Below are 27003 nucleotides of genomic sequence, written 5' to 3'. Positions count from 1 at the left end.
TAATAATTTCGACAAGTATGGAATGTAGTTCACTATCTATTGGGATACAGCTACTACCACGATATCTGTAGGTTATTTGATTTTGCCTACTAGTTGGATTTCCGTAATTTCAATACATAATAGGTTTGCTGTAAGTCTTCAAGGACAATTAGTTCCAATTGATTTCCTATCGAAAGCTAAGATAATTATTAGCTTCAATAAAGGAAAAATAAAAATAATCGGTTAATCATAAATCTATTAACCTCCGCGCACATGCTGGAGCGTTAGTACTTTTTGCGCTTGAGTGAGAAGATAGTATAATGTGAAATTTTTATAAAGATTTTAGAACACTGAAGGACATTCAACGAATTTCATTTGTACAGTAAATTTAATTTTAAAAACACATGTCATTTAATTAAATCGTTTCTCCCAATTTGCTGCAAAGAACTTGGAACTTCTCATAATTTATTTTTATATATTTATTCATATATATTATTTGTATTCGACATTTTATTTACATAATTTACTTTATATATTATTTTTATATATCCTAATATATTTTCGTTAACCTTTGCTTCTCAGACTTCAATATTTTTGGAGAACTCATTAATATCACATTATTATGCAGATAACAAGGCCAATTCGAGGAAATTATCAAAAATGAGAAGAGCCACTACCCTCCCTCCAGCCACAAAACGTCGGGCCTCTGTGGCTTCAGAAAAGTGACCAATTCATGCAGGTCCTGACTAGGTGGGGGAGGAAAAACCCTAATCACGAATACTTTGTTTAGTTAACCATCTCGACGCTCTTGTGATGTTCCAGTGCCCTGCTAGCGCTGTTTTTTCGAAATTCATAAGCGCTATGTTTTCGTGATTAACTTTTACTTTTAAGATAAACATATAGCATTTGTAATTCCTGAATCAGTTCTGAATTCGAGAGCAAACATTGTGCTTCGAGGCAATTTTTTTTTCAGAACACATTTTTTTCTAATTTTTACTAATTAAGGGGACTGAGAGGAGGAGTATTCATGAGAGGCATTTTAAGTATTTGAATAAAGATTTTGACCATAGATATTTAAATGGTACTACCCAAACCAGAAATGGCTCAAAAAGTCCTGATTCAAATCGGTATAACATTTTTTTCATTAGGTAATTATTGAGTTTTTTTTAGTTTTCACTTACTAATGCAGTGGTAGATCCAAGTGGGGCGCGGGGTACACCCCCCCTAACACAGAGGCAGATTTGGGGTTGGGACTACTTGCTCTCGTTGGCGTTGGGACGAAAGTTTTTTTTTGTAATTAGTTTTTAATAGTTGAGTTATTAAAAAGTTTTTAATTGTTAAGACTGTTTCTTTTTGTAAACAGTTTGAAACAAAGTTTCATTGCGCGGTCTCTCTCTTAGATTTTGCTGATGACGCACACTGCCTAAAAGTATTCAATTAAATTTAGATTTATCAAGGGAATTTCTCCGTATTACTACAAAAGCCAACTGGGAGGCGAAAATCTTTATTTCGTAATAACAAGGAGGGGAAATTTAAATCCTAACTTCTTTAGGCTATCGACATGATTCAGGAATGATTTCAGGATTGTGCTGTCACAACAAGGCTGAAAAATTAACATTTAAAATTCCTTTTACTGTCAAAAAATGTTTTTCAGAGTCTTTCTATGGCACAGAGGCGAAGAAATTGTTTCCATTATTTTTTTCGGCTGTCTTAAAATTTCAGTTTGCTTTTTTTTGCGAAGCGGGGTGGTTTTTTTTGCGAAGCGGGGTGGTTTTTAAAACATTGCTGTTTTTGAGGACTTGTATAATAGAAAGTAAATGTATAAGATGTGCAAAGACATTATTAATTTACGTCTTGGACTACACTTTACTGCCTACTTTCATCCAATGAAAGCTCTGCGTAACATGACAATATCACTTCCTATGTTCATCACTAAAAATTAAAATAAAGGCCAAACTCTTTAGAAATATCTGAACTTTAATAAAAGTTCGCATAAGTATACACCTAAAAATAAGTAAATGAGTCGAAATACTCCTTCAAAGGTCGGAATAACGTTTGAAATAAAAAGATTTTCGAAAAACTGTTTATAAAGAAGGCAAATAATTATGTGTTTATTTTTTTTATCCAGCCAGTATAGATGGATCTCTGAATTCTCATTTTGAACCAGTAGAATGGTGTTGACTTTTTTTTTAAACTACTAACGAAATGTTGAAAAAAAGTTGAAATTCACACAAGTGGAGTTAACCAAGGACATGGAATGCAGCTAGAACAGTGCTTCAGAATTTCTCACCTTCTCAATACCAACCAGTCACAAAATACAGCTATATTTTTGTATAGGGGTTGCATATATTTGTCCATAAAATAGTATAAACTGCTATGAATACCGCTTAGGATTTTTATACTTATTTTGATAGATGCCATCCAATCATATTTCCACGATTAGTTGTTTATAAATCAAAATTTTTACAGAACAATTCCATTACTTAATGCTAAATGCTAGAAGAATTTCTTTCTAAAATAATTTTTTGGTGCATAATGCTAAGAGAATTTCAAATTTTTATTTGTGTGCTCAACAGACATGTCGAGACTTAAACGTTTGAATTGAATATCTGAAAATCTTAAGATTAAAAAAAAATAATTAGAAATCTATCACAGCTCGAAACACTGAGCATTCAAATCACCAATCTATACCTGTCAAACACAAAAATAACAAACATATAATTATTTGATTTTAAGGAGTATTTCGACTCATAAGCTTAGTTTGAAGCACATACCTACACGCATCTTTATTAAAGTTCATATTTTTCTGACGATTTCGGTCATTATATTAATATTATAGGATGAATAGAAGAGGAAATACTAACGAAGAGCTCTAGACTGAGAGGACTGTGGACAGACAGGACTAGTCCACATATAAACGCTCATATCATATACGCTCACCAAAATATTGAGGTAGACATCTACCATGTGATAAACAGATGTGGTAGGAGTAGAAATAAAGAAATAGACTTTTTCTTATAAAATTGTGAATTCTGTAATTTATACAAAATATATCAAACTTAAAAAAGTGGAAAGATACGCTACGCTATTTTCATATAATGAAAATTAAAATTTTTATTAATAAATTTTGAGATTTTGTCTAAGTTGACACTGTTTATTAAAACTCTATTTTTTTTAAAGTGATTATTTAATGCTTTCTTGCCTATACTTAAAACACTCGTTTGAAATATATTTTATGTCTTTGTATTTCTATTTCTTTGTTCTATTTTTCTGGTTCCACCCCTAAACGAATTGGTATTTAATGTTTAATATATCTTTTGCGAATATTTAATCCTCATTTTCTATTCTTCATTATTATCGTAATTACTAAGCGATGCCATAAAGTTAGGCAACATACTAAATAGTTTGGCGTCACAATGAATAAATGACTCCAAAATATGATTCAAGTCCAATTTCTTTTTGACAATACAAAGTTCAACTCACTCGCTATAATAGCGAGAAGTGCAAAGGCGAAAAATTATGCGAAAAATATTAAATATAATTTTTTTTATAGATGATGTCACGATGAACAGCTTTTCATTATTTTTTTTATGGCGGGGTGGATTTTATAACTTACTATTTTTTGTATCAATATTTTTGCATCATTTTAATTTCAACAGATTTATTAGAACTTTAACCCTCAACAGATTTTAGATTAAATTTACAACCATTTCCACTACATACCTCCGACCCATAATTGTCGAGACTCCCTTTAAATTGCTGGTATTTCTTCGTTTGCAGGTTTATCAAAGCAACCTATTATGCGCCCCCCCTCTAAAAATAACTTCTGGATCCACCCCTGTACTAAGGGAAGTAAACTAAAAGGGGAGTTGTCAACCTCCTGTCGAGACATTTCGACAACGAAGATCATAATGGAACCCTCGTTATGCTTTCCAGTCTTTTCACTCAAGAAATGGCATCAAAAAGTGCCAATTTGGTGTCAAGTGGCACATTAACATTATTGTTATCGAGACTAATTTCTTAAAAACACATAGATAGAACTCATAGGAGCATTATCTTTTTGAATGATCCATTGAAGGCCCATGAGAACTTAATAATATCGAAACTTAACTATTGCTAAGTAGAGCAAATTGTGATTTTTCATAAAATCTTTTAGCTAATCAGAAAATCCTGTGAAGAATCTGAATAACTTAAATTAGAACTACCTGAATCTCAATATTAGTACTATCTCATTATCAATGGGCCTTAAACGTCTGTCTACGTTCTAGTCCTGCTAGCAGAGAAGGAGACATCACTGCTTCCCTCCCAAAAAAAAATTTTTCATTGTTTTTAAGATGGGGGCTCAAGACCTGTAGTCACGGGCTTTCAACCGTGGTGATTCTAATGGTGCACTTTTCATTTCTATCCACCACCGTTTTTGAGGGGTTTCAAGCTCTTATTCAAAATGTCTTGAAAACTTGTTTCCGCAATAAACTTTTACTAATAAGATATACTTATTTAATAGTTATCATCCGTGAATCAAATTAAAAGAAGAATTTTTCTTACTAGACAGTTTTTTTTTTCAAAATACCTTTTAGATTTCGGTTACTATGGGGTGTGGTTCGCTCATTACTAGATTGCAACAATTGCTGCAACCATGACAATCAACATTTGTACCATGCTGAAAAATTAGCTTGAAAAAGAGCAAAGGGTTTACAGAGAGGGTAGCACCCTTATATTTAGAACAAGTTATTTTCCTTCTATATTTTGACGTCTCTTTTTACTTTCATCTGACAAAAAGCCCTATTTTCACTTCTAATCTGAAAGAAACTTGACCGTAATATATTGCACATTCATTCACCACCCTTGACATTTTTATCCATCGATTTTGTCTCATTTCAATCAATCAATCAATCAATTTATTAATACTAAAGAAAACTATTACAAAAGTAAATCAGTTAATAGGCCCAAGAAGCTATGCTTGTATAGTTCCAAAACAACTTTCAATTTCAACTTTCAAAAACAGCGTTTCAATTTCAAGCAAATACGGAAGAATTGGAATCTACGTTACACTCAAATCAGTCCATTAATAACAGATCTGAGGTTGGTAGATCAATTCAATTACAAGAGATCGAACAAAACTACTCCAGAAACAAGGGTTTGTCATCTGTACCGATATATCGCCACCGTCATTGTTATGGACTTTCTACTCACGACATCCAAGACCCAATTTTGCCATGATCTTGTAAAATGATGTTACGAACTTAACTCAAGTACTCAACCCACACTATGTGTAAGTGCAACATGTAAAAGCAGCCTCATTTAACAGCATACGAGTACTTAGATAAACATGTCACTTTTTAAATAAGTATAAATATAATAAATGTCATCATTTGATGACACTATCTGAAATTGGGCGATGATTAAAGATTTTATCATAATCCTGACTAAAAAGGATGTGAAGATTCTAGACAATACTTTGTTCTCAGCGATATATACATCTGAAGAGCTTTCTGAGAGACTTTGCATGACTTGGAAAAATTGGAGTGTAATCATTGGGTGGAAGAAATATAGATTTACTTTCCTGAGGAAACCAAAACTCCTAGACACAAATATTAACTGCTAAAATTATGAGAGTTTTTTCCAATCCCCATACACATTACAACTATGAAACAAGTGTTTTCGCTGATATCACCTTAGTAAGTTGGTGAAAGAAATAGATGATTAGTAGACTGATAAATCAAAATTACCTACCTCATCGACTGTGGCATACAGTACAGAACAACAGTAATTGAAGTGGAATGAAAATAGTGAAAGCAGTAATCATACACTTTTGATTATAGAAGCAGGTCAGGATTTTCCATAGGCCCACGAGGCCCGGGCCTAAAGGCGCAAAATGTCAGGGAGCGCTATCACTGAGTAATTTTTCCTTAACAGAAAGTGAACTGCTGTGCCAGAATTGACTGCATTTATCGTCAAAGTGCCAGATGCACTCCACCGTCGCGCTGCCTATTCACGGAAAAGTGACTTTTAAAACAACACGGGAGTTCAGTGTCCATTTTACAAACTGTCAGATGTCTCCCAAGAATGGCAGCTGAAAGTTCAGTATCACCTTTCTTTTTCATTACTTTTGCAGTTACGTTCTGTTCAGTGCTTCCACTACCCCTGAATTTTGGAGGACTTACCCGAAAATATCGCAAAAGCGGATCAACAAAAACGTTTAGGCCTAGAAGCGTCAAAGCTTTAAATCCTGCCCTATGTAGAAGGTTGGAACACAAATATGATAACAATAAGCTACAGTAAAAAATTTGAATATGCTGTTAGCAGTAACTAAATAAATAAACAAATTATTATATATGCACGACTTGTACCGATAGAATCTGTATATGACTTTTTAACGGAATAATATATAAAGGGATTAATACTAAATCCATACCTTGGCCACTAACTTGTCAAGATTTTTTCTCATAGCAAACTCAATTTTAAGCCTTGCCTTCATCACCATTTTATAAAGATAATTCCGAATCCTATCAGGTCCTACTGAAAAACTGATCCAAAAAGTAGACAGAATTACACGGTTGCCACTCCTAGTTACATTCTTTCCTAGATCATTTTTAGCTACTTTCCCTTTTTTTATCGATGCCCGATTGGATATTCTTCCTCAATTTACAGTCTACATACTTGTGCTTGCTGGATTCGAATAATAAATGAACGATGTTTTGTATCACTGAAACAAGAGTAATTAAATTTTTTACTGTGAACTTCAGATATTATAGGGCGGTATAGGCTACAAGAAGGCGGTAAATTTTATTTAAACGGGTTTTCCCTCTTCTCATAAATGTATTCCTCTTAATCGCGTTAAAAGCCTCATGCTGATATTCCATCTAAAACCCCTAGAAATCTCTAATTTGTAAATATCATATTAGAGGTGAACGAATAGAATAGATAACAAATTCAAGCTTGCCTTCTTTAACATATCTTGCAATATCTCCCGCCTGTCCAGAAGCTTCATTCCAGTAGTTGCAGGCTAGCTCATTGGCTTTACCCACAAAAGCACCAGCATTTCCCATCATCTCTTCAGCCCTGGCTTTGACATCTGTCATTATTCTATCAAGCTCTGCGCTTGAAAAACTCGGTGTTCGACTTTTGCTCTGAAAAGAAAAACATAAATAAGCAATCAAATACGAATGTAATTATTTTCAGAAAAAGAAAAACTACACAACTTACTTTAATGTAAACAGTTCAATACACCGTGACAACAGATGAATAAATTTCACAGGGCTCCCAGAGGAGAAACATCCCATATACAAGACTAGTACGGAGGACAGTCCCATGGAAAATTTCCTAAGTAAATATCAATGCAAGAAAACTCAGATAGTCACCCAGAGATATAGTTATTTTAGTACTAGATCCCCCAACCCGCAAGAGAAAACCCCCTAAATCCATTTCTTAGAAGGTAAACTTCTCCCACGTAGAAGACAAGTACAACACTTTGACTTTGTTACTAAATCATTGTACTGTCTTCATTAACCATTTTTCCAGCATTCCATAAGTTTTTTTTTTATTAACGAACCTAAAACAACTCTTATTAAGGTACAGACTTGAAAACTATTTTTCCTTATGTAATATAGTGACAAATTTGTATGTGGGTTACCTATTAGGAGGATGAATTGACATTCCGGAGGGAGGGGATTCAATTTTGGAAAAACAGTTAATTATATAAAACCCAAGAAATCATAGGAAAATCTCAAGAATCTCCCTACGTACACGACTGTAAAAGGAGATACTGGTTGTTTCTCTGAATTCAATGATGGAATCATGGTTATTTAGCGCTATATCGCCATAATCAATGGCTAGATTAAGTGACGCGGAGAGAAGAGTTCGGGTTCGTGACTCCTCTTCCCCTGAAACTAAATGTTTACACTGATATCCCGAGAAAATCAAATGTTTGGCATATATATTCTATGATTTATTACATTTTCCGGATATTTTGCACATTTCCCACAATTTTTTCTAAGCTGTAGGTACTCGTATAACTTTTGGATACTGAAAAAAAAGGGTTTCAAGGAAAAAACCACGCATTTTTTTTCAAATCCAACTGTTTAAAATCAAGAATTTAAACAACAATAATAAAAAAAAACTAGAAAAGGCTTGAAGTTTGCTTTACAGCAAAGCCTAGAAACTAAAAAACATTTATGAAGTTTAATGAAAGTCACCCAATGCCAAAATGCAAAATGAAAGTAGATAAAGCAGGTAGATATAGGATATTTTCCCTTTGGCTACAAATTAGTCCTGCGAGCGGGATTATACTTTCCACCCAATGTTTTGTTGTTGTTTTTATCTCTTTTAGGTAGAGTGCTTCATCTCTTCTATCAATAGTGTGGTACTTGTATGATATAGCGACAATACTTTGTTCTTGATTTGTAATTAAATAAAAAAACACATTTTTTTTTAAACTGAAAGTAAGGAGCGACGTCACAACTTAAAACGAACAGAAATTATTCCGTAAACGAAAGGGGCTGTCCCCTCTTCAACGCCCCACCGCTCCGCTCCTTACTACAGTTCGCTACCATGTCGTTAAGCCGGGTCGCTCCTTACTACAGTTCGTTACCACGAACTGTTTGATAAAACTGGTTTTCTGTGTACACTCGGAGATAATCAGCTTAACACGAGTGAGATAAACTACTAAGCATGTACATTTTAGTTAAATATCAAATAAAAAACAAGTTTTTTTAACTGAAAGTAAGGAGCGACATTAAAACTTCAAACGAACAGAAATTACCCCGTATATGAAAGGGGCTGCTCCTTCTTCAACGCCCTGCTCTTTACACTAAAGTTTGACTCTTTCTCTCAACTCTACTTTTTGAAAACAGTAAAAACTTTAGCGTAAAGAGCAGGGCGTTGAAGAAGGAGCAGCCCCTTTCATATACGGGGTAATTTCTGTTCGTTTTAAGTTTTAATGTCGCTCCTTACTTTCAGTTAAAAAAAACTTTTTTTTTATTTAATTTCTGAACGTTTTTTAGTTAATCCATGTTTTGATTTCGGCTCTCCGCAGATGAATAATTAAAGCGAAATTTGCATATTTATTTATTTGGCTAAATGGCTTTCCCATAGTTTTGATCGAATGATTTTGCGAAAAAAGGAGGGGAAGGAGGCCCAGTTGCTCTCCAATTTCTTGGGTACTTAAAAAGGCAACTAGAACTTTTAGTTTTTACGAACGTTTTCATTAGTAAAAGATATACGTAACTTACGAATTAGCTTACGTAACAAACTTCTATGTTCGTATGTTTTTATTACGTATATGAGAAGGTTCGCCCACTCGTCAATACCTCGTCAATGACTCTTTGCATTAAAGCTTAAATTTTGTCCCCTGAATCACAAAGGCCGTAGAATAAATAGTTGAAAGTACTAAAAATCCTTTAGCGTAAAGAGTGAGGTATTAGGAGGAGGTGAACCCCTTATATGCTTAATATTTTCTGTTCGTTTTAATTTTTAATGCTACTCCATACTTCCAGTTGAAAAAACTTTTTCATATTTATTTTCTCATTGTTTTTTTTAAATAATGCTAGAAAATGCTGCGCCCCCTTTATGGAAATCTTCTTCCCCCATGGAAAACTTCCCCCACATAGCCCCCTATTCTCAACCTCCCCCCCAACCAAAAAATCCCCCTGAAAACGTCTCTACATTTCCCAATAACCATTAATATATGCAAACACTGGTCAAAATTTGCAACTTGCAGCCCCTCCCACAGGGACTGTGGGGGAGTAAGTCGTCCCCAAAGACATAGTTATAAGGTTTTTCGACTATGCTGAATAAAATGGCTATCTCAGAATTTTGATCCGACTACTTTGGGAAAAAAATGAGGGTGGGAGGGGGCCTAGGTGCCCTCCGATTTTTTTGGTCACTTAAAAAGGGCACTAGAACTTTTCATTTCCGTTCGAATGAGCACTCTCACAAAATTCTAGGACCACTGGGTCTATACGATCACCCCTGGGGAAAAAACACAAACAAAAAAACAACAAACAAATAAACACGCATCCGTGATTTGTCTTTTGGCAGAAAATACAGAATTCCACATTTTTGTAGATAGGATCTTGGAACTTGTACTATAGGGTTATCTGATACGCTGAAACTGATGGTGTGACTTTCATTAAGATTCTAAGACTTTTAGGAGGGTGTTTCACCCTATTTTCTAAAATAGGGCAGATTTTCTCAGGCTCGTAACTTTTGATGGGTAAATCTAAACTTGATGAAACTTATATATTTAAAATCAACATTAAAATGCGATCCTTTTGATGTTACTATTGGTATCAAAATTCCGTTTTATAGAGTTTTGGTTGCTATTGAGCCGGGTCGCTCCTTACTAAAGTTCGTTACCATGAACTGTTTTATTCATATATAGAATAGGTTAGGTATCAAACAGTTCGTGGTAACGAACTGTAGTAAGGAGCGAACCGGCTCAATAGTAAACGGAACTCTAAAAAACGGAATTTTGATGCTAAAAGATACATCAAAAGAATCGAATTTTCACGCTGATTCTAAATATATAAGTTTCAATTAATTTAGTCTTTGTCGTCAAAAGTTACGAGTGACTTTACCTGAAATTATTTCATATATATCAGTTACCTCAGTTATCTCAGTTACCTGAGAAAATTTGCCTTATTTTGGAAAAAAGGGGGACACATCTCCTAAAAGTCATAGAATCTTAACGAAAATCACACCATCGCATTCGGCATATCAGAGAACCCTATAGCAAAAATTTCAAGCTCCTATCTAAAAAAATGTGGAATTTCGTATTTTTTGCCAGAAGACAAATCACGGGTGCGCGTTTATTTGTTTGTTTTTTTGTTTTGTTTTTTTCTTTTCCCCAGGGGTCATCGTATCGACCAAGTGGTCTTAGAGTGTCGCAAGAGTCATTCTTACGGAAATGAAAAGTTCTAGTGCCCTTTTTAAGTGATCAAAAAAATTGGAGGGCACCTAGGACCCCTCCCACGCTAATTTTTTTCCAAAAGTCAACGGATTAAAATTTTGAGATAGCTATTTTGTTCCGCATAGTCGAAAACTATAATAACTATGTCTTTGGTAATGACTTACTCCCCCACAATCCCTGGGGGAGGGGCTGCAAGTTACAAACTTTGACCAGTGTTTACATATAGTAATGGTTATTGGGAAGTGTACAGACGTTTTCAGGGGGATTTTTTGGTTTGGGGGGTGGAGTTGATGGGAGGGGGCTATGTGGGAGGATCTTTCCTTGGAGGAATATGTCATGGGGGAAGAAAAATTCAATGAAAAGGGCGCAGGATTTTCTAGCATTACTATAAAAAAACAATGAAAAAATAAACATGAAAACGTTTTTTCAATTGAAAGTAAGGAATAGCATTGAAATTTAAAACGAACAGAGATTATTACGCATATGAGGGGATCTAAAAATACTTTAGCATAAAGAGCAAGGTATTTAGGAGGAGATAAATACCTCGCTCTTTATGCTAAAATATTTTTAGTAATTTCAACTATTTATTCTACGGCCTTTTTGATTCAGGGGTCATTCTTAAAGAATTGGGACAAAACTTATGATTTAGTGTAAAGAGCGAGGTATTAACGAGGGTACAAACCCCCTCGTACACATAATAAAAATATAAGAATATAAAAGTTTGTTACGTAAGTTAATTGTTAAGTTACATATATTTTTTACTAATAAAAACTTTCGTTAAAAATTAAAAGTTCTAGTAGCCTTTTTAAGTAACCGAAAAATTGGAGGGCAGCTAGGCCTCCTTCCCCACCCCTTATTTCTCAAATCGTCTGATCAAAACTAAGAGAAAGCCATTTAGCCAAAAAAAAATAATATACTAATTTCATTTCAATAATTTATGTGCGGAGAGCCAAAATCAAACATGCATTAATTCAAAAACGTTCAGAAATTAAATAAAAAAAAACTAGTTTTTTTAACTGAAAGTAAGGAGCGACATTAAAACTTAAAACGAGCAGAAATTACTCCGTATATGAAATGGGTTGTCCCCTCCGCAATCCCTCGCTCTTTACGCTAAAGTTTGACTCTTTGCCACAATTCTACTTTTTAAAACAATTAAAAACTTTAGCGCAAAGAGCGAGGGATTGCGGAGGGGACAACCCATTTCATATACGGAGTAATTTCTGTTCGTTTTAAGTTTTAATGTCGCTCCTTACTTTCAGTTAAAAAAACTAGTTTTTTTTTATTTAATTTAATAAAATGCGTTTTGGACAGCCTTCTGTCCATAATTCTCTGCTGTAGTTTCCATAAAATTATTACTAAGCATCATATTTTCATCATATTTTGTTATATTTCAATATGATTAATCTAACTTCACTTCTTGAGTATTGTCGCTCAAATTACATAGTGTGGTCGCTATATCATACAAGTACCAACATTTTTTTTATCTACCAAAACCTAGAAAATTTTGAGTCTCCTAGATTTTTTTTCAAAATTTCAGACGAGCATCAATGGTACAAGTAAACAGAAAACTGAGTTTCTCCAGGGAAATTTAGTTGCATTTTATCTGTATTTTTTTACTTCTGGAAAGATAACAATCAGCAGCCAAACCTCCGCTAAGAGCGGTTTCGCCCTTTTCAAGGGATTATTGACTCTGCTAGGGATTTTCGGATTAAATAAATTTTTTCCACACAAAAGAAAACAAAACCCGGGAACAAAATAAGCTTGCTTTTGGATATTCGAAGGACAAAAAGGTATTTTAATAATAGCCTACTCAATAATATGGATAGTAATTTCAATCGATGAGAGCACTGCCCCCCCCCCACCAGTGATCTCACATAAAGCATTCACATACCATTTTTAATAAGGTAAAATTCTTTCTTTTTTTAGATAAATTGAAAAGGTCATGGAGCATAATATATTGCCCCTATCATAGGATTAAAGAACACACAAAAACGACAACAGAAAACAACGCACCGGAAATTCAGGTTTTAATGCGCGATCAACCGGACACGCAGTATCGTCTGTATCAGCTTCCAGCAAATATCAAACAGTTCGTAGTAACAAACTGTAAATGAGGAGCGATTCGGTTCAATAGTAACCACAAATTTATAAAAAAAAAGACAATTTTGATAGAGATAGATAAATCAATAGATTTGAATTTTATGCTGATTCCGAATATAAAAGATTCATTCAGCTTAGTGTTACCCAAAAACAACTAAGAGCCTGAGAAATTTGGAGAATTATACAGAATTCCTATAAGAAATTCTTTTTATTTGTCTTACTTTCTCTTTGCCGACTTTGTTTTAAATGAGATGTTCCAATGGAATTATCTGGGAAAAATTTTCAACGGAGTTAGAATGGTCCGAAGGATTTTTCCGTAAGGGCGTAGATTTTCTGCGGGGGAAATTCTTCATGGGGGAATTTTCCTTGGGAGCACTTCCCACTAGAGGGGAGGGGTTCCAAGAAAAAATTTTCAGGGAAGGGCGGATTTCCGGCATTGTTTGAAAAACGTTAAGAAATTAAACAAAATAAAGGCTTTTTTTCAACTGAACTTAAAGGAGCACTATTAAAACTTGAATCGTTTTCGCATATGGGCGGAGGGGTTGCCCCACTGCTCAATACCTCTATCTTTACGCTAAAGTTTGACTCTGTCCCAATTCTTTAAGAACGACTCCTTAAACATAAAGGCCGTTTGATTAGAATGATAAGTGTTTTTGTGTACTAAAAAACTTTAGCGTGAATAGCGAGGTATTGAGATAGGGGGCAACCCCCATATTAATCCAATCTATGAAAGATTTCTAAGGCAAATTTACTCCACTAATTTCTCGCTTAGTTCTTTGGATAGCTAGATTTTTGCTTTTACTGAAATGTATAATTTGTCATTGAAACACTTTTAAAAATAGCGATACAATCAAGTTGTTGGTTTTATACCTGACTACACTACACCACACCACAAAGATACATACACACACACACACACACATATATATATATATATATATATATATATATATATATATATATATATATATATATATATATATATATATATATATATATATATATATATATATATATATATATATATATATATATATATATATATATATATATATATATATATATATATATATATATATATATATATATATATATAATATATAAACAGTATATATAAACATATATATATATATATATATATATATATATATATATATATATATATATATATATATATATATATATATATAAACAGTTCATGGTAACGAACTGTAGTAAGGAGCGACCCGGCTCAATAGTAACCAAAACTAAAAAAAAATCAAATTTTGATACCAATAGCACATCAAAAGAATCGTATTTTAATGCTGATTTTAAATATATAAGTTTCATAAAGTTTAGTCTTACCCATCAAAAGTTACGAGCCTGAAAAAAATTACCTTATTTTAGAAAATAGAGCGAAAACCAACCCCTAAAAATCATAAAATCTTAACGAAAATCACACCATAAGATTCAGCGTATCAGAGAACCCTAGTGTAGAAGTTTCAAGCTCCTATCTACAAAAATGTGGATTTTTTTATTTTTTTGCCAGAAGGCAGATCACGGGTGCGTGTTTATTTGTTTGTTTGTTTTTTTTTTCCCAGGGCTGATCATATCGACCCAGTGGTCCTTGAGTCTTGAAAGAGTGCTCATTCTAACGGAAATTAAAAGTTCTAGTGCCCTTTTTAAGTAACCAAAAACATTGGAGGGCACCTAGGCCCCCTCCCACGCTAATTATTTTTCCAAAGTCACCGAAGCAAAATTCTGAGATAGCCATTTTATTCAGCGTAGTCAAAAGACCTTATAACTTTGTCTTTGGGGACGACTTACTCCACCGCAGTCCCCGTGGGAGGGGCCACAATTTACACACTTTGACCAGTGCTTACATATAGTAATGGTTATTTGGAAGCGTATAGACGTTTTCAGGGGGATATTTAGGTTCTGGGGGGGGGATAAGAGCGGGATATGTTGGGGAACTTTCCATGGAGGAATTTGTCATGGGGGAAGAAAATTTCAATGAAGGGAGCACAGGATTTTCTAGCATTATTAAAAAAAATAATTATAAAATAAATATGAAAAAGTTTTTTCAACTGAAAGTAAGGAGAAGCATTAAAACTTGAAACGAACAGAAATTATTACGCATATGATGGGCTCACCTCCTCCTAATACCTCGCTCTTTACGCTAAAGTATTTTTAGTAATTTCAACTATTTATTCTATGGCTTTTGTGATTCTGGGGTCATTCTTAAGAAATTGGGACAAAATTTAAGCTTTAGTGTAAAGAGCGAGGTACTGACGAGGGGGTGAGCCCCTTCATATACGTAATAAAAACATGAGAATAAAGAAGTTCGTTACGTAAGCTAATTTGTAAGTTATGTATATCTTTTACTGTTTTAACTACTGTTTTTTCTACTGTTTTAAAAAGTAGAGTTAAGAGAAAGAGTCAAACCTTAGCGTAAAGAGCGGGGCGTTGATGAGGAAGTAGCCCCTTTCATATACGAAGTAATTTCTGTTCGTTTTAAGTTTTAATGTCACTCCTTACTTTCAGTTAAAAAAAACTTGTTTTTTTTTATTTAATTTAAATGGTAAACACGTTTAGCCTTGTTGAAGCTGCTTCGATATATTTATATACATAGAAATATGGCTTCGATTTATTTTTTTTCACTAGGCCACTTGGTATGGAAGGATTTGCCACAGAAACTTCAGTGTAGTCTATTAAAAATGTAGTTTGATCTCAAACAAATTGCTACGCAATATGTTTTTAACACCCTTTCCCCCCAAAAAATGTTCTGGTTCCAAATAAAAGTGTTCCACTGTATTTCTTTCAAAATTTATATCTTTTTTAAATTGAGGGCTAATTTTGTAACGTTAATGAATGCCATCCTGAAACGACAATTTCGAATTCAGGAAGTGCTTAGGGGTTTGATTCGACATCCGTAATTACATCACAATATTACAGCAGACAGTATTGATGTTGGAGAGGGTGACGCGGTCCCTGAGACAGATTTGAGGTACATAAAAGTTTGGTTTTTCAAAAATCGTCAACAACTACGTGTTCGAAAAAATTATAATAATTTCAACATTACATGCACCCTGACTATCAGAATAGTGCAAGTGAAATATCTCAGGAAGGACTTGGGCGATCAAGTGGATTCATTCAGAGTGTGTTTGGGCACAAGTAGATCATTAGTTTTAACTTGGAGTGAAGTGGCAGAGCTTAGTCAAAAGACATTATATCTGCCAAGGTTGTAAAATCTGCAGGACAGAGTTGAAAATTTCAGATAGCTCATTTGTTTTTGGGGGGGGGGGGGTTGAAATTCTGTGTTTTGGTGGAAGAGACAAGGGCCTGAAATTTTTCACTCTCCAATCAATCTAATCATTTTGGATAGATATAGCCTGTAACGAGCATATTATTATAGATGATCGTCTATCATATGATCATCATATTATATATTATGAATCTGTATTGGTAATCACGAATCGTTCTAATAATATTAGAATGCGAATTAGGCATTCCAATGAAATTTAACAAAAAACAGGCATACTAGTTCTGTTTCTAATGTTTGTAAGAGTTTTGTTGAATATATATATTATATATATATATATATATATATATATATATATATATATATATATATATATATATATATATATATATATATATATATATATATATATATATATATCGTATATGAAAGGAGTTGCCCCTTCCACAAGACCTTGCTCTTTATGCTAAAGTTTTGACTTTTTGTCCTAATTCTTAAGAGTGATTCATAAAACACAATGACCAAATAACAAGGTTTGTTTTAAAATTCCATGTAAAAAACATTACCGTTAAGAGCGAGGTCTTGAGGAGGAGGCAACCCCTTTCATACCCCAACAAAATAAAGCCAGAACCACTAGTTGAGAAACTGTGGCACTAGTCTCAAATTCAAACCAAATGCTACTTCCATGAGATTTTGATTTTTTGCATAAATAAACGTTATTTTTATTACTTTTCTCTGCCAGTCCTTTAAATTTTTTAATAGTGCCTTGCTTTCAGATAGAATGAAAGCGCGTCTTTTTATAGATATGCAAATTTTGGATAACCTTCTCCCCCTCCCAAAAAAATAAAACTAAATAACACTGATGTTGCATTTTTAAGATGATCGTGACACTAGTGTTCCACATTCACCAACCCGAATAAGGACGAAATATTTTCCCGTGAACTTCGGCATAAGCAAAATGTAGCACGAAGGCTACATTTTTGCCTCAAAGCCCCTCAGAGACATTCAGCTAAGCGTATCACAACATTTCGTTGTAAGGAAATGGCAGGACATGGAAAGAATTAACAATGTGTATCTCTTGATAAGTAAAAATATACAGTATTTAATATTTATAGCGGAGATAGGGTCGTCATGGAGAGTAAAGAGAAATAAGATATCTTTCATCAATAACACAGTAGCGTTACATATCAAAACAACTTTGATCGAAGAGACAAACGGCAGCTGAAGACTTATTAAATACATGCCATAGTTGAATGCAAAAATAGTTATATCATACTGACGAAGCTGCAAGTTTTGGGAGCACTGTGTTCAAACTTTAAGAAGAAATAACTGCAAAGCGGGTATATAGAAGAGAATATATTAATAATAGAGGAAAAATCCCAGGAACATATACAAGAAAATATGTGCAATGGCAGATCCAGGGTGCGCGAATACAGCTTCTCGTGAGGCATAAATTTACATATTTCAAAAATCAAAATTCTAATTGAATCTTTATCCCGTAAAGTATCCCTAGTCTGTAAGTCAGAAATTAGACGCACATGGAGAGTAAAGAGAAATAAGATATCTTTCATCAATATCAGTAGCGTTGCATATCAAAACAACTTTGATCGAAGAGGCAAACAACAGCTGAAGACTGATAAATTTTCTTTCTGTCCCTGAATGTGGGGAAACCCATATTTTTGGGCTTAAGACAGACCTTCCGTAAGGGAAATCTTCGATTTTTCAATCATATCTTCTTCAAGCGTAAATACACAAGGGTAGGACGGGGGATACAACTCGGATTTTAAAATTGGTCCTTAGCCTTCTAATAGTTTGTAATAATTCTTGTGTAATTCATTTGTCTTCGGATATTTTGATGCCCCACACCCTATGTAGCATTTTTGAGCATTTTTCCAAGAGAAGTAACATTTCATGAAATGTTCAAAAAAGTATAGAATCGAATTATATACATATTATTATTTTTTTGTAAGGGCAGGCTCCAATTTCGCTTAGGGTTGTTTATGACCCATCAAATTCTGCTGTCAAAAATGCTTAACTCAAATTCGAAAAATTTTGTCAAATTGAAAGCTGAGGCCAGAATATTAGTAAAAATGTTTCAAAAACATTTGAGTACCTTCAAATTTTTCCACAAAAAGATTTTTAAAGCATAAAACAACAATTTTGAGTGTGGCCTGTATGAATCGACAGTAGTTGACAAGTGCAACACAAAATAAACCGAGATGCTAAATGAGTTCATATAGTTGGTCAGAGACACAGATACCTTTTACTGCATCCTTTAACATATTTAAAATTAAATTATTCTTTACAAAATATAAACATTAAAACATAGATTGTCATACCATGGCTTGTTGCAAACGCAAAGCTTTCGATGTAGTTGGACATCTTTATTTCGCCCAAGGCTGGAACAGCTATATTCACTGTATAAAAAAAAAAAAAAAAAAAAAAAAAAAAAAAAAAAAAAAAAAAAAAAAACAACACAGAAACCAGTAAGCAACAATAGAAACATCATTTAAAGATAAAAAAGAGAGACATGAAAATGGAAACAAATCAAATAAATGGATAGATAACTTATTAAGAGGCATCAAGTCACTTTTTTACTTTTCATAATACAGGCATAGGTGGATTGCAATCAAATATTCATGGGAATCGGTAATTGCCCCATGAGAAACAAGGGTTTACATTAATTAAGCAAACATGTTCAGCCCAAATATACTTCACAGGCTTTCCTAAGAAGAATGTCAACCATGCCTTAGCCTCTTGCTAAGTATATTAGAATATACATTTTTTAAAGTTTTTTTTATGTTATAAAATAAGTTTCATATGAATTTTCTACTTAACATGCTAAGACTTAAAAAAAAGAAGAAAAAAGAGGGCACATTCAAGTCATAGATTAAAACAAATATCTTACACATTATCTATTCCACTGCATTTTAAGAACAGGAAAAATTATACCATGAAGGGGTGGGGGAATCATTTTAATTTCAAGTGAATACCTCTTTACTTGCATATAGGAACTTGTTTTATCTAAAAAGAAGAACAACCTGCTTACGCGGGACCTTTTCTTCAGATTCATTTTTGATATTAGGTTGAGGCTGATGTGATGCTGGTTCAGAAAATGTGACACCTCTTCGGCGCCTCAAAATACTGTCTCTACTTTCAGGCGAATCATTTTCAGCTAGTTTTTCTAGCTTTGACTTTAACAGTCTGGCATCAACTGGGCTTGAAGTCAGATCTTCCATCTCCTAAAAATACAAATTATATAAAAGCAAAAAGAAAAAAAAACTACAGGAAAACTATTTTCAAAGGTGAAAAATTAAAGCAATCCGTTACAATAGTCTGGTCACAATTTTTCCCTGTTAATACCAATTAGTGAATTGACTACATATAAACAGAACAATTAATGCAATCTAATAAAAGTTACACTTTCCCTTTAGTTATTTTTATGTGCAGACAATTAAAAATGTAACGTTTCTAATACTAATTTTTGTGCTTGACTTTAGTCTGAGTCTTAAAAGAACAAAAACGGGGATATAGAAATTAAAAAATACACATCTCTATTTTTACTAATGAAGCTTTGGTGCTTATTATTAACTTGTCATATTATACATTTAACTATTGCAAACACATGACAAATATATACACACAGAAAAAAAAAGAAATGGAAAATGTCAAAGCATTTTAGCAAATTACTAGGTAGATACCTAATAAGTTGACCAATACCAAGGCTTATTAAAAAGTGCGTTCTCTCTTTTTCTAAATTATTCTTTATGCTAGTGACCTTTGCTTTTCATTACCTTTTTTTTTGTTGGTTTGTGAGTCTGTAAAGGAGATATATATGTAAGAATGAACCAATTAGACTGAAAATAAACCAATCCCTGCAGAATGAATCAAGTTTTCAAATAATCCAATGGGATGCTGAAAATCTGAATACTAAAAGGGGAAAATTTGAAGACTAGTCTATACAAAATGTTACCATCGATGTTAGTGAACCGTGAACTAGAAAAGGTGATTAAATGCAGTGTGTCTACGGCTTGGTGAGAAAGAGTGAAACATAGTCAAGACTCTTGAAACTACCAGTGCGAAAAATGATCAAATTGAAACCCATTTGAAAATAACAGATTAGGTGCTTGTCCCAAAAAAAGAATATAGTTTTGTCAAGATATTTTTTCAGAGGAGAGATAAATATAAAAGAAAAAAAATGAGCTACATAACTGAGTAGAAATCTTGATAATACAAAGAACCCACCAAAATGATTAGGGACAAGATTGTATGTAGAACCCTGAATTCATACATTTGTGAAAATATTTTTGCAGGAAAAACACCTTACCACTTGAGCAAACTTTTCATGAAGTCAACTGTACATAGCAACCTAGACACAATAACAACCTTTTGAGAACGATGCTGACTGAGCATCTTTAAAACTGGAAATCGGTGTAATATCAAGGAGTAAAACAAGTACTAATTGTCTTGTGGATATCATGACCAAACCCCTGTGTGTCCAGCCAAAAATAAAACTTGCTCAATATGTACAAAGTACAGATAGAATGATGAATCAAAATAAGACATTTCAAAGGATCAGAATTGGAAATGAATAATATCTCCAGTTCTTGAAAGAATTTCAGACCATTAAGCTTTTTGAAAATAGAAAACAAAAAGAAAAACTTAAAACAAAATTTTCAAACAGATGTCAGAAACAGGTCTATTGATTACTAAAAAAATCACTAGACAATACAGATTTGCTTTTTATTAGCATAGCTCAGGAAAATTCAGTTACATCTTTTACATTTATTGTCCACTATATTGTTATTTTAGCACTAGATGAGTTATGTTCTATTTATTATACAGGGTTCCGTAATAAAATCTTGTAAGACAAGTTTTATTCCTTTGCTTATGCAGAACAACTTTTCAGCTCAATTGAGTTTCTGATGCAGCCTATCTTGTTCAAACACTAGAATTGTTTGATAAATGTAAAGGTTTCCATAGCTACACCTAGGCACATAACCAGGATTGTATATTGGAGGGGAAAAATATCTAGGAGGGGGACACAACTTCAAATGATAGGAAAATTACACAGAAAATATAAGAGATTGTAGCAGAAATTAAATTGAAAAAACAAGCTTTTTTAACGGAAAGTAAGGAGCGACATTAAAACTTAAAACGAACAGAAATTACTTCATATATGAAAGGGGTCTTTATGCTAAAGTTTGACTCTTTCTCTTAATTCTACTTTTCAAAGGAAGCAGCCCCTTTCATATACGAAGTAATTTCTGTTCGTTTTAAGTTTTAATGTCGCTCCTTACTTTCCTTTAAAAAAAGTTGTTTTTTTTTTCATTTAATTTCTGAACGTTTTTGAATCAATGCATGTTTTCATTTTCGCTCTCCGCTGATGAATAATTAAAACGAAATTTTTTTTTTTTTGGCTCATAGTTTTGATTGAATGATTTTGAGAAAAAAGGAGCGGGGGAGGAGGCCTAGCTGCCCTCTGATTTCTTGGTTTTTTAAAAAGGCAACTAGAAAAAAGGCCCCCTCGTCAGTAGATTGCTCTTTACACTAAAGCTTAAATTTAGTCCCAATTTCTTAAGAATGACCCCTGAATCACAAAAGCCATAGAATAAATAGTTGAAATTACTAAAAATACTTTAGCGTAAAGAGCGAGGTATTAGGAGGAGGTGAGCCCATCATATGCGTAATAATTTCTGTTCGTTTTAAGTTTTAATGCTTCTCCTTACTTTCAGTTGAAAAAACCTTTTCATATTTATTTTTTCATTGTCTTTTTTAAATGATGCTAGAAAACCTATGCTCCCTTCATGAAAATTTTCTTCCCCCATGAAAAATTCCTCCAAGGAAAGTTCCCCCAACATACCCCCCTTATCAACCTCCCCCCCCCACAACCTAAAAATCCCCCTGAAAACGTCTGTACACTTCCAAATAACCATTACTATATGTAGGCACTGGTCCAGGTTTGTAACGTGTGGCCCCTCCCATGGGGACTGTGGGGGAGTAAGTGGTCCCAAGACGATACGGTCACTCTCTGACAGAACAGGTAACCCAATCCCAGTTGCAGATGCCACCCAACTTGGCAAACCAGATGCTAGTGGCTAAAAGTCAAGCAAGTCTTTTTATTCACACCAAGAGAAGAAAAGAATATCCCAGGCCAGATATTCTTCTTTGGACAAATGAAGCCCTACAAGCCAAAACTAATACAGTGCCAAAGTGTCTAAAACTAGGACACACATCAAACAAATACAGTGAAAAATTACAAGCCTGCAATAAACGTAAAAGTTCCCATCCCACAAGAATGACAAATTGTGAAAATGATCAGCCTACATGTATAAACTGCAAAGGCCCCCATGATTCTTCCAATAAAACTTTATGCCCTGCATATGAAAAATGAGCACTAACCCTCCAAATAGCAACAGAAATACCTTATAACAGCTATACCTTACCCATTTGCAGCTCTGGAAGTAAAAACAGCCCAATCACACCAAACTAAACCCTCTATGAAACCAATACTTTCACTCACAGAACACCTAACCCCAAACTACACAAAGCAACAAGTAACCCCCACAAGATTCCTTCCTCAAAACACCCCATCTCACATTTCTATCAGAGAGAATCACCAAGGCTGAGCCAACCAGCCTCTGTATCCAATGATAGGAGGTTAGTCTGGCCATCCCTCCCAAGCAGAAATGAATCAGAAGCATTACCAGGAATTAATCCCATAATTAATGACAAGCCAGATGAAAATCCAACCAAAGTAACACCTAATATATGCCTCTTTATACTAAACTCTAATACAGTTCAGTATATGAACCTACAACAGCCACGAAAAGCAAAAATCATAAATGAATTGGCAAACTTGTACCTACCCAATCACATGCTTATCCAAGCAAAAAAGGATCTTACTTTACTCCTAGCAAAGCTAAGCATTCACACACTGTCATATGAAAACTAAAGCAACACATCTTAATAATTTAGTGGAATGTAAGAACATTCTCAGAAAATAAGTTAAATGGACTAATATCTTTTATGAATAATAAATACATTGGTATTGCTTGCCTTCAGGAAACCAATTTGACCAAAAATCAATAAACAAAATCTCCAGGATATACTATCCTGAGAAAAGATAGGTCTTCAGAGAGAAAAGCAGGTGGTGTACCTTTAATAATAAATAACAACATCAAATTTTGTGGCATTAACTTTCCAGAATTTTCAAATGATGTTGATGCAATTACAATCAATGTTTTGCTGAATAATACCAAAACTTACATAATAAGCTTTTATGACCCTAATGGCCAAAACTACAGATGCCATGGATTTCTTCAGTTGTATAAATAATTTTGATATGCTAATAAAAAACGTAATTATTTGCAGAGATATTAATGCCCACAGCCTTCTATGGGGGGGGGGGATAAGCCAGCAAATACAGCTGGTAAGCTTATTGAAAGTTTGATATCAAATAATACTGAATTAACACTTGCTAACCCTCCAAATCTAAATAAATACTTTAACCCCAAAAGTGGCAAATTTTCAATAATTAATGTGCAAATTGGGTCAATAAATATATTGAATAAAATTTATACAAAGAAAATTGATAAACTTTGGACAGACCATTTTGCCAAAGTTTCCTCATTAAATTAACCAGCTAAAATTATGCCACATAACCTCAAATATATTAACACTAAGGCAAATTGGACAATGTTCAAACAAGCTTAATGATGGAATTTTAAGCCTCACCTAGGAATCATATATTCCACATGTAACAGCTGACACACATGCTGAGGTTCCTAACAAATACATATCCATCCTAACAAATACAGCTAATCATGCTATCCCCAAAACAATACCAAGGAAACAATCCCTAAACACACTCCTAAAGCATGGTGGACAAGAGTGCCAAATTAACCAGAAAATAAAAAAGAAAACTAGGAGAACATTCCTAAAAAACATCTCCTGTCACATATTTAAGTAAATTACAAGCAAAGGCTAATCTCAAGAGAACTATAATAACTGCTAAACATAATTATTGGAATGATTTTGCAAATAGTCAATTTAGAGAAACATGTGAACCAATTATACATAAACCCATAAGCCATGTCTGTGGGAAAAAAACATTTCCCAGCCCACTCCACTATAAGCTACTTTATAATAACACCCATTATGACAATAATAATGAAAAGGCAAAATTATTTGCAACTTCTTTCTCAAAAAAGCTAACATCAAATAATAAAAGTATCAACACCCTAATCTCAATAAATCCAATATACCAGTCTTGCTCAGGATCAGAGGATATAACCTGTCCATTCTCAATTTATGAATTGAATAATGCACTACAACATATTAGGGCTAGTACTACTAGTAGCTATGATAATATACACCCTACATGGATAAAGAATTTCAGTCCTTCTTAAAAACAGGAACTTGTAAAATGCTATAACCATGCATGGGCCACATTCCCTAATGTTTGGAAATGTTCATCTCTTCTGCCAATATTAAAGAAAAATAAACCCAAATATGACCCTGAGTCAAACAGGCCTATAATGATTACTCCTGTGCCAGGAAAAGTAATGGAGAAAATGATTTATCATTGACTACTACAGTTTGTTGAGAAGAATAATATGACACCTCATGCTCAAACTGGATTCAGGAAACACCACTCCTCAGCAGATGCTTGTATATTGTTGACAAATGCAATGATTGAATCCCTGCCTAAGAACAATGTCCTGTTGCTGCATTCCTAGACTTTGAAGGGGCCTATGACAATGTTAACCACTAGATCCTTTTAGTTAAACCTGCAAGTCTTGGATTACCACCCCTCAAGCTAGTATCCTTTATAAAATCTTTCATAGAAAATTAAAGTTTCATTGTTTGTGTAGGTTCAGCCTCCTCACCTAAAACTACAATAATCTCCTGCCTAAAATCTCCTGCACACAAATTTACAGTATACTGATGATCTGGGCAACTGGCAAAACCTTTGAGATTGTACATTCAAAGTTGCAAAATTCACTTTTCCAATTTGAAACATTTTCTCAAAATCCTGATTTACCTATTGCACCCACCAAGTTGAAAATCATCCAATTCAACCATTAGCAAAATAATTTTAATGCAAGGCTGACTCTAAATGGAATAATTATCCCAGAAGACAATCAAATTAATTACCTAGGTCTCATACTTGACCAAAAACTTAATTTCCACCTTTGCATCATAAACACAATAAAAAAGTGCTATAGAAAAATAAGAATAATAAAAAGACTAGTATCCACACCTGGGGCTATAATGAGAAAACATTACGCTAATTTTATAAATCATATATAAGATCCCATATTGAATATGGTCTTATTGTTTATAGTGCTTGTGCAAAGACCCATATGCAAAAAATTGAAACAATACAAGATGGCAATCCATCTCATATTTGGTCTTGGAAACCAATAAGTACTAAGTTTCTGCTTATTGAGAGTGGATTATCAACAATAAATGAAAGATAAAGATTTATCTTGATAAATTATCTTACAAAAATTAAAGCATGTTTTAAGCAGGTTTGATGAAAATTGTCTTCAGGTTCTCCAAGTTCAACCCAGCAAAACTTTAAAGCATTTTCATGTTACAGGTTCCAAGTGTGTTGGACATGGGTTCTGAGATGATATTTGCCATGTTGAACAAGGCACTCAAAACAATAATCTACAAAACCTGTATCAAACTCCATGTTGGATGTGGGTGACCTTAAAACAATGCTTTATTTTTAATTTTCATACAACTAGTTGTTGTTGAGCTGATATTAATGATGATAGCCCAAATTTGTTTCTAAAATATTATATTTTAATTGTAGGCTATTTTGTGATATTTCATTAGGATTGAGTGTCAAAGAAACAGGCTCTAATTAAATGAGCCACTTGAGTGAGTGGTATGCATATTGTCAATTTTTGTAATCCAATTTCTTAAATTAAAAATAAATAATAATAATTTACCTTAAATTACCTTAAATCGCAGCTTGGAGCAATATAAGGATTATAAAATAGTCTATAGTCTAAATAGTCTAAGCTTCTTTTTGATTCTAAAAAAGACCTGGATTCTGCTGTTCATTCCCCACAGGTGTGAACACTTGCCATAATCAAATTAGGCTACTTATTTGCTATGCATTTTTCCATTTCTTGGCTTGGTTAATCTAGATCAATCTAAAAGTGACAGCTTATAGCAAAATGCACAGGATGTAGTCTAAATAATTTGGGCTAGGCTATATATTTGTACATTAAAGAGGTTGTGAATAAAATAAACTGGCTTTAGGAATGATTCATTACAATTCATCAGTAGATTATGAAGTGAAAATTGTTTTTTTAACATGTTTCCTTCTCAGCAGGCCTACCTGTAAAATGATAGTAAAACCTCAATATGGCTTAAAATTCAATCAAAATAAGTATTACATTAAAAAACCATGAAAAATAGATTGAAAATTTAGTGGAATTCTAGTAAAGCTACTTTTCACTATCTCAGAAAGTTATCAGGTTAGGAAAATGAAACTTTAGTGAGGAATCCAGGGCCAAAAAGATTCCCCATGTTAGGGTATTGCCAGGCTATGCTAACCATCATCTGATTTCATGTATTAGGAATTCGCCTAGGCCTACTTGACAGGTCCCTGAATTTTGACAAAACAACATTATACCTTAATTTTTAGTTTATCCATTACTCAGTTCAACCTTCATCTACCCTTTGTCCATTTAAACTAACTTTGCTATAGTTTCTTCATCAATGAATGCGAACTAAGCATGAGCAGCGTTGC

At 33.6% G+C, this 27003-nt stretch overlaps 1 protein-coding gene across 1 annotated transcript in view; it reads right to left on the bottom strand.

Moving 5' to 3' along the window:
* LOC136032999 (adiponectin receptor protein-like) overlaps nucleotides 1-27003 on the bottom strand; it is a 54376-nt gene extending 27373 nt beyond the window's left edge. The window contains exons 1-3 of the mRNA XM_065713528.1: nucleotides 26887-27003; nucleotides 19271-19471; nucleotides 6923-7109 (exon numbers count right to left, since the gene is read on the bottom strand). Of these exons, the coding sequence (XP_065569600.1) occupies nucleotides 6923-7109; nucleotides 19271-19471; nucleotides 26887-26907 (409 nt within the window). The 5' untranslated portion in view covers nucleotides 26908-27003. The remainder of the gene's footprint in view (nucleotides 1-6922; nucleotides 7110-19270; nucleotides 19472-26886) is intronic.

Source organism: Artemia franciscana, chromosome 11, assembly GCF_032884065.1.
Source record: "Artemia franciscana chromosome 11, ASM3288406v1, whole genome shotgun sequence".
In the NCBI taxonomy this organism is placed as follows: Eukaryota; Metazoa; Arthropoda; class Branchiopoda; order Anostraca; family Artemiidae; genus Artemia; species Artemia franciscana.
This window is presented reverse-complemented; position numbering and strand designations above follow the sequence as displayed.